At 45.4% G+C, this 9,537-nt stretch overlaps 1 protein-coding gene across 1 annotated transcript; it reads right to left on the bottom strand.

Moving 5' to 3' along the window:
• Window positions 1-447: 447 nt before the first annotated feature.
• Window positions 448-8,555, bottom strand: LOC125485157 (cilia- and flagella-associated protein 100-like). The gene is made up of 6 exons (XM_048606660.1): window positions 8,466-8,555; window positions 6,517-6,668; window positions 4,753-4,888; window positions 3,554-3,756; window positions 1,445-1,538; window positions 448-856 (listed from the first exon to the last, which is right to left on the bottom strand). The coding sequence occupies exons 1-6, from the start codon at window positions 8,553-8,555 to the stop codon at window positions 740-742; spliced, it is 792 nt and encodes a 263-aa protein (XP_048462617.1). The 3' UTR covers window positions 448-739.
• Between the last annotated feature and the right edge of the window lie 982 nt (window positions 8,556-9,537).

Genomic DNA, 9,537 nt, shown 5'->3' with positions numbered 1-9,537 from the left:
AGATCTTTCAGTACTTTCCAGGGTCCAGCCATTAATCATTTGGTTCATAAGGTCAATGAAAAGTATTTTGACTTGAGTATTTAAGAAAGAATGATAGCCTAGAGTGGGACTCAATGTTGACCATGGAATTGAGACCCATTATCCACCAACTAAGCTACTGGAGTGGGGGGAGGGTGAGATTTTAAAAGTCCCCTGCACAAAACCTCCATTTATCTTAAGGAGGTAGCACACAAAATCTGATTGAGATTGGGATGACTTATTGCTGAAAATTGTTTTTTTTTAAAAAATATGTGTTACAATATATTTGACAATCCAAATGTTGCCAACTGCAGAAGAATCAGGAGTTGCTGTTTCCTAACCTATGCTCTGGGTTATTGTAATGCAGAATTCTGCTTGTGTTGCAGTGTTTAAAGCTGGTTTGAAATTAATCTTCTCTGACTCCTCGCATTGAAAGAGGCAAGAAAATAGTGACATTTATTTCAATCATTTATACTATCTCTGTGAATACACACTACAAACTTACAGTGCCCCATAAACAAGAAAACTAAAACTTCTGAGACGTTATAAAATGTTTTAGGTGCTTGCAGCTGCAGTTTGTGCCTGTGGGGTTGCTGTGATTCGAAAAGAGAAAAATCAATGGAAACTGCTTGAAGTAAAACTTCATTGCAAGCCATGAGCCTTGGGGAAACATTACAATGCAGTGATGCCAATGTGATGTAGAACTTCCTAAACCACAGATTTACATGCTAAAGTAATACTCATTTTCCTCCTTCTCCTTGTCAGTGGTAATCTGGTTCTCTTTCTCCAGCTCCTTCATTAAAGGTGGGTTTGATCGATACACGAGCTTCCTCCCAGTCTGTGAAGATGAGCAGAAATTAGTGTCAGAATTCTCCAAAATAGTTCAGCCACCTGGCAGTGCCTGTGGTCAGTGGAGATATCGGCAGCTCTAAGAGTTATGGTTTCGTGACACATGCCAGGAATTTGAGCAGAATATATCCCTGCTGCCACTTGCAGTGCCAGCAGTGTCAGAGGACCACGTCAGCAGGGATCAGTGGCCAGGGTCATGGATTTAAGGTAAGGGGCAGGAGGTTTAGAGGAAATGTGAGGAAAATATTTTCACCCAGAGGTTTGTGGGAATCGGGAACTCACTGCCTGTAAGGCTGGTGGAGGGAGAAACTCTCAATACATTGAGGAAGTATTTAAATGTGCATTTGCAATGCCAAGATATGCAAGGCTATGGGCCAAGTGCTGGAAAATGGGATTAGAATTGGTGGGTGGCTGTTTTTGACTGGTGTTGACACAATGTGCAGAAGGGTCATTTACTGTGCTGCAGACCTCTAATACTCCTGAGGTGGGTGTATAACAGGGAACAGAGCTCCAATCAGCTCAGTATAGTGAGCATGGGGTGATTGAGGCAAGAGGAGTTCTCTGACATAAAACTGACCTTTTTCTGGTGCTCAGCCTGAGATCTGACGATTGCTCGGTGGATTCGCTCTTCCTGGTGAAGCTTCTCTTCCATCAGTCTCTCCTCCCGTACCCTGTGAGAGAAACAGCATCATTGAGAGAGGTCGATGTGTGATTCAGACACAGCAAGCTGGTGCTGAGCCTGAGGCTGTGCCCTCACTCTGCAGGTGAGAACAATCCCAGGGTTCTGAAAGCAGAATGGCCTGGGTGGAGAGGACTGCAGTAGGCTTTCCTAAACTCCAGATGTGGGTGTCACTGGCTAGGCCAGTAATCCCTACTAACCCTTGAGAGGGTAATGGAGAGCAAACTTCTTGGCTATTGTAGCAGGCAGGTAAGAGGTCATTGCGTTGCTGTGGGACTGGAGTCACAGACTGGGGAAGGCAGGTAGAGCTTCGTGCCAAAAGAAGCAGGGTGAATTAGCGAACCAGATGGGCTTTCACAACAATCCAGTGGTTTCATAGTTAACACATACCGAAACTAGCCTTTCATTCCAGGGTTAATAAATAATGGGATTTCAAGAGACCTTGTGGTGCAATGGTAGTGTCCCTACCTCGAGACCAGGAGACCCAGTATCAAGTCCCACCAACACCAGAGGTGTGTCATAACGTCTCTGAATGGGTTGATTAGAAAAGGAAACAGAAATCTTAATTCCTCAGCTGCACAGATGGGATTTCAAGACCTTTCTTTGGAATTACAAGACCATGTTAATCCATGTTCCAGGATTGAAAGCCAACAGACTACAGACCAGAGGTGCTCACTGTGATTTTCACATTGCACAGGAGAACACCCCCTTGGTGACCTACCTTACCACATACACTCCTCAGAAACATCAACACACAGATTAGAAGCAGAGGATGCCATTGGTCCCTTGAGCCTGATCCATGGATGACAACTCTGGCAATTACTGACTCCTGGTTGCAGGTTGCAGGCTGCATGTATCCTCTGCTGGAGGGGATAGTACAAACATGCAGCTCATAATTCAGGCCACTTGATCTAGATTCCACAACCAGGGCAGCAGACTTATTGTTTAATTCATTAATGGGATGTGGGCCAGCATTTATTGTCCACTCCTAGTTGCCCCTGGAGAAGATGGTGGTGAGCTGCTTTATGTGCTATAGGTAGACCCACAATGCACTATGAAGAAATTCCAGGATTTTGACTCAAGAAACGGTTTCCAAGTCAGGATGGTGAGTGGCTTCGAGGGGAACTTGCAGGGGGTGGTGTTCCCATGTATCTGCTGCCCTTGACCTTCTAGATCAAAGTGGTCATGGGTTTGGAAGGTACTGCCTAAGGTTCAGTGGTGAATTTCTGCAGTGCATCTTGTAGATAGTACATACTGCTATGGTAGTGAAGCAAGTGGGTGTTTGTGGATGTGGTGCCAACCAAGCGGCTGCTTTGTCCTGGATGGTGTCAAGCTTCCTGAGTGTCATTGGGACTGCCCCCATCCAGGCAAGTGGGGAGTATTCCATCACACTCCTGACTTGTGCCTTGTAGATGGTGGACAGGCTTTGGGGAGTCTGAACTCCAGAGAAATTGACCTGTTGACTCAATTTCTTCTTATAAGCAGAAGTGATGGCTGAGTGGTATTATCGTTAGTCTGTTAATAGAGGGACCCCAGTTCAAATCCCACAATGACAGATGGTGGAAATTGAATTCAATAAAAAATAATCTGGAATTAAGAGGTTAATGATAACTGTGAAACCATTGTTGATTCTCGGACAAAAAAACCCATCTGGTTCACTAATATTCTTTAGGGAAGGAAACTGTCGTCCTGACCTGGTCAGGCCTATGTGTGACTTCAGGCCCACAGTAACGTGGTTGTCTCTTAAATGTCCTCTGGGCAATTAGGGATGGGTAATAAATGCTGGTCTGGCCAGTGATGCCCACATCTTGTGAATGAACAAGGAAAAAAATCTCTTGAACCTCAAGAATCATAGATCATAGAATCCCTACAGTGTGGAAACAGGCCCTTCGGCCCAACAAGTCCACACCGACCCACGGCGCATCCCTGGCGAACTTTCACAATTGCAAGTCTATCCTTCCTTTGTTAAAGAGACTAAGACACTATGTTTTTGCATCCTCTTTCTACCTCATCCTTCTTTCCTTTTCTTTGTTCCTTTGTGCCAATTCCACCTTCTCCCGAGGAAACTTCTCCAGATTCTCAAACAGGTCTTCCAGGTAGTTCTCGATACTGGTTAGCATCTGTAACGTGCTCATGTTGGCCTCATTCTCACCAATACAGGCTCTGTAAACCTCTCCCACTTTCTGATCCAGAGAATCCAGCATTTTATCCTAGGGTAAAGGATGTTTAGGGGTAAATAAACAGCAATGGTCAAGAACATAACAAACAGGAGCAGATGTTGACCATCCATCTCCTCGAACCCACTTCACCATAATTCATTTTCTCCCTCAACTCCACCTCTTTCTGTTGCCATATCCCTTGAATCTGTCAGTGTCAAACATGCGATCTCTGTTTTGAACATACACGTTGTTGGAGCATTGATATTCTCTAGGGAGGAAAATGTCAAAGATTCACATGCCTCTGAGTTAAGAGATTTCTCCTCACTTAGTCCAAAATGGCCAACCCCTTGATTTGTGACCCAGCAATCATGAAGGAACGGCGATATATTTCCAAGTCAGGATGGTGATGGGCTTGGAGGGGAACTTGCAGGGGGTGGTGTTCCTATTGTATCTGCTGCCCTTGTCCTTCTAGATGGAAGTGATCGTGGGTTTGGAAGGTGCTGTCTGAGGATCTTTGCAAGTTCTTGCGGTCAACGGTACACAATGCTGTTACTGAGCTTCGGTGGTGAAGAGAGTGGATGTTGAAGGTGATGGATGGCATGCCTTTTAGAGACACTGCCTTGTCCTGGAAGCATTATTCCCACTGATGTGTGGAAATTTCTAGCCCAACTAGTGTGTAAGCATCTCCAATAGGTCCAGACAGAGGCCAAGTGTAAACAGTGGAAGGAGCATGTGATAATCTGAACATTCCAGCTCCTGTTCAGGCACCTCAGACCCACAACTCCAGAATGGAAGAGTCATCCTCAATCCTGAAGGACTGTCTCAGATGAAGGTGGATGGCATGAGTTTCTTGAGCATTGTTGGAGCTGCACTCATCGAAGTGAGTGGGGAATATTCCATCACATTGAAGGTTATGGTGACAGTGGGTGTTTAATGTGGAGGGTTAGGGGAGGGGGAGGGGGAGGGGGAGAGGGAAGGGGAAGAGGGAGAGCTGTGTGCGATGAACATTTCCCTTGGAAGGCCTGTCCGCAGGGTGTCCGCTCATACCTGATCTTCGATTGTGCTCTGGCTGAAGGAGAACATCTTGGCTTTGAGTTCGAGTTCTGCAGCCCTGCTCTCCTCCTTGGCTACAGCCTCATTTAGCATGTTCAGCTGCTGCTTCAGAAAATCTGTCTCACAGTTCCTGCCAAATACAAACAGCAAAATTATCTGTCATATTTCACAATAAAGCAAAACAGAAAGACTTACCAAACTCCCCTCCTCCCAATAAAACAATTAACAAAAGTCCTTTGAGAAATTCTAATGGCAAATTCTGTGCTTGCTGGAGGAGCAGGAAGATCCTGGCATGGGTTTAGATGATTGCTCACTGGATGACAACAGGGAACAGGGTAAGAGACCCCTCAGCTCCTAAAGTGTGTTGTTGAAGAGCAGGAAGAGGCCATTCACTCCTTATACATTTTCTGCCATGGATTACATCAGATCACACAGGGTAGAGGAGACAGAAACAGGCCATTAGTTTTTTTTTTCCTATTCATTTGTGGGATGTGGGCATCACTGGCTGGTCCAGCATTTCTTGCCCGTCCCTAATTGCCCCCTTGAGAAGGTGGGGGTGAGCTGTCTTCTTGAACCGCGGCAGTCCACCTGCTGTGGGTTGACTCACAATGCCCTTAGGGAGGGAATTCCAGCATTTTGACCCAGTGACAGTGAAGGAACGGTGATATATTTCCAAGTCAGGATTGTGAGTGGCTTGGAGGGGAGCTTACAGGGGATGGTGTTCCCATGTATCTGCTGTCCTTGCCCTTCTAGGTGGAAGCGGTTGTGGGTTTGGAAGGTGCTGCCTGAGGATCTTTGGTGAATTTCTGCAATGCATCTTGTAGATAGTACACACTGCTGCTACTGAGCGTCGGTGGTGGAGGGAGTGGGATGTTTGTGGATGTAGTGCCAATCAAGCGGCTGCTTTGTCCTGGATGGCGTCAAGCTGCTCGAGTGTTGTTGGGGCTGCACCCATCCAGGCAAGTCGCAATCAGCCTATGCTGGTGTCCATGCTTGAGCCTCCCACAACCGTAACGCTATCTCCTTCTCCCTCCAAATTCCCCTTTAAATATCCCTGGAATATTCATTTCAACCACTCCCTGTGGGACCAAGTTCCACATTCTCCCCATTTCCTGGATGACATATCTCCTGAATTCACTGTTGGATTTCTTGGTGCTTGCCTTAAACTCAAAGAAACAAAATTGAGAGCTCTGTATTGTACAAAGGAGTTAGTTAATGAAAGGGTTACCTAACAATGAAATAAGTTCCAACCATCAGGATATAAAGGACTGTTGCTAGGAGGAGTTAGCCTGTGTGTTTGAGTGTTCCAGTGTCGCACAGTGGTAGCACCAGTGATAGTGCTAACATCAATATTATTAACAGTAATGTGGGCTTCTCCAGTGTTGAGCCTGATAGTTTCACACAAGAACACCATGTATCTCCGATGTAATGTCAATAGCTATTAAATACTACGTAGTAAACGCTTAGTGTTTTACAAGATTGAGCCTGTTTTCTGCTAAAGACTGTGTGTGGCAGCTCTCCCTGTTTAGTATCAGTAACTGAGACTGATAGCCAGAAGGATTGGTGAATGTGCCATTCCACCCAAAGGCAGCTCAGATGGCTCTGGTGAATATGACCACAACATGTAATGTACAGGTCAACAGGGGGATTTCACCAGTGTGTAGACAATTCCCATTGAGATCTTTTTGATTCTTCCTGTATAACAAGGCAGACGGGGGATTGAGTGAATGGCTCACAGTGGATGATTGAACCTCTTACATCTTAAGTTGGGCAGTAGCCATGGCCTGTTTGATCTCCTCCACCGCCTCCTCAGTTTCCTGCGAGTTGAGAATTAGTGACAGGTTTTGTTCCTCCAGCTCGGTGTAGATGTCCAGGAGCTGCTTGGGATCTGTGAAGTAAAGTTCCTGATCCTGCAGGCCATCCAACACAATCAGACATGCAATGTTTACCCCAGTGAAACAAAGTCAGCATGACAACAAACAGCATTCACACTAAAAAACTGAAATGTCTTGGAGAAATTCAGCACCGTCTGTGGAGAGAGAAACTGAGTTCACACTTCGGGGGATGGACAGTGGCTCAATGGTTAGCACTGTTGCCTCACAGCACCAGGGACCCAGGTTCGATCCCACCCTAAGGGCAACAGTCAATGTGGAGTTTCTACCATTTTCTCAAGGGCAACTAGGGATGGATTTGACAAAAGGTGATCAGGCTGAAATGTTAACTCTGTTCTTGGACCACTGATTCGACCTGTCTCTGGCTTATGAGGAGAGATCGACTAGTTTAGGCCAATACTCTGGAGTTTAGAAGAATGAGAGGAGATCTAATTGAGGTACATAAGATGCTAAACAGGATTGACAAAGTAAATGTAGAAAGGATGTTTCCTAATGTGGGACATTCTAGAACAAGAGGTCACATTTTTAGGATAAGGGGCAGCAGATTTAAAACAGAGATGAGGAGGAATTACTTCCCTCGAAGGGTCGGGAGTTGACATAAACACAGATGCTACAAGAACAGGTCTGAGGCTAGGAAAACTGCGACAAGTAACTCACCTCCTGACTCCCCAAAGCCTGTCCACCATCTACAAGGCACAAGTCAGGAGTGTGATGGGATACTCCCCACTTGCCTGGATGGGTGCAGCTCCAACAACACTCAAGAAGCTTGACACCATCCAGGACAAAGCAGCCGCTTGATTGGCACCACATCCACAAACATCCACTCCCTCCACCACCGACGCTCAGTAGCAGCAGTGTGTAATATCTACAAGATGCACTGCAGAAATTCACTAAAGATCCTCAGACAGCAACTTTCTTCCAGAAGGACAAGGGTAGCAGGTGTTGACAGAAACACCACCACCTTCAAGTTCCCCTCCAAGTCACTCACCATCCTGACTTGGAAATATATTGCCGTTCCCTCACTGTCACTGGGTCAAAATCCTGGAATTCCCTCCCTAAGGGCATTGTGGGTCAACCCTACAGCCCATGGACTGCAGCGGTTCAAGAAGGCAGCTCACCACCATCTTCTCAAGGGCAACTAGGGATGGGCAATAAAATGCTGGCCAGCCAGTGACACCCACATCCCGCAAATGAATAAAAAAATTCTGTAGCATTTACTCCCCCAGAGTGTAATGTATATTGGGACATAGAGTAATTTTTTGGAGGAGATAGACAGATTTTTAATCAGTAATGGGTTGAAGGGTTACGGAGAACTGGCAGGAAAGTGGAGTTGAGACCAAAATGAGATCAGCCATAATCATTTTGAATAGCATAGCAGGCTGGAGGGGCTGAATGGTGTCCCTCTGCTCCTAATTCTTACGTTCTTATGAAACATGAGAGTAGGCCTTTGGCCCTTAAAGTTTGCTGCATTGTGCTTGTGGCTAAACTGTAACACTGTCCACTTTTCACTCTTTCTCCTGATCTATTGATTCCCTATGTAACATATGAAATTTGTAAAATTCTGAGGGTCACATGATAGAGGTGGGGAGGATGTTTCCACTGGTGGGAGAATCTAGAACTAGGGGTCACTGTTTAAAAATCCATTTAAAACAGTTAGGAGGCAATTTTTTCCTTCCTTATGTCATGAGTCTTTGGGACTCTCTTCTGGTGGCAGCAGAATCCTTCAATATTTTTAAGGCAGAGATGAAAAGATTCTTGTTAAGCAAGGAAGTGAAAAAGGTTATCGGGTAGGCAGGAGTGCGGATTCAAGGTTACAATCCAATCAGCCACAATCTCATTAAATGGCAAACCAGACTGAATAGCCAACCCCTGCTCCTGATTTTTATGTTCCTGTGTAAAAGACATAGCCGGAATGGATCCAATTGACCATCTCTTTAAGGGCTGCCAGTGGAAAGTATGGTCAGAATGTCCTCCTTCTGTGTTGCTTAATTCTGTGAAAGCACTCAGAGTTGTGTTCCTACAACTGAGGGGCTCTGTGTAACAGCACATTGTTGCAGGCCTAATCTGAGGGCTGATATATGTGATCTCTACTTACTTACAGGTCTGATACAATCAGAAGCCAGTAATGGGTTGAAGGGATCTAGACAGTGGGCAGGAAAATGGAGTTGAGGCCAAGATGAGATCAGCCATGGTGGTATTAAATGGTGCAGCAGGCTGAAGGGGAGCTGATGACCTAATGGTATTATCACTGGACTGTTAATCCAGAGACCCAGGTTCAGATCCTGCCACAGCAGATGGTGGAATTTGAATCCAATAAAAATCTGGAATTAAGAGTCCAAAGACGACCATGAATCCATTGCCGATTGTTGGGAGAAAAACTCATCTGGTTCACTAATATCCTTTAGGGAAGGAAACTGCCTGCCTTACCTGGTCTGGCCTACATGTGACTCCAGACCCACAGCAATGTGGTTGACTCTTAACTGCCCTTTGGGCAATTAAGGATGGGCAATAAATGCTGCCTGGCCAGCGACACCCTCATCTTGTGAATGAATTTAAAAAAAGCTTCTGCCTGTTCCTAGTTCTTATGTTCTTGTGACTTTCCCTTTCTGTCCCCTCTCTTTCCTTTTTGTTGTATGGAGATCAGAACTGTGTACAATAATCCACGTGTGACGAAACAAAGACCTGATTAAAGTTTAACATTACATCCTGATTTTTCAATTCTCTCCCTGTAGAAATAAAACCTAGGGATTGGTTTGATGTTGTGACAATCTTGTTCCCAGGGGTAGAAGGGTCAATGACCAATGGGGAACACAGATTCAACCTAATTGGCAAAAAAAAGAAGAGATGAATCACTCAACCCTTACAGCACTGAAGGAGGCCATTCAGC

The sequence above is a fragment of the Rhincodon typus genome, chromosome 16 (genome assembly GCF_021869965.1).
Source record: "Rhincodon typus isolate 14 chromosome 16, sRhiTyp1.1, whole genome shotgun sequence".
Classification (NCBI taxonomy): Eukaryota; Metazoa; Chordata; class Chondrichthyes; order Orectolobiformes; family Rhincodontidae; genus Rhincodon; species Rhincodon typus.
The sequence above is the reverse complement of the archived record's forward strand: the minus strand, read 5'-3'. Positions and strand labels throughout refer to the sequence as shown.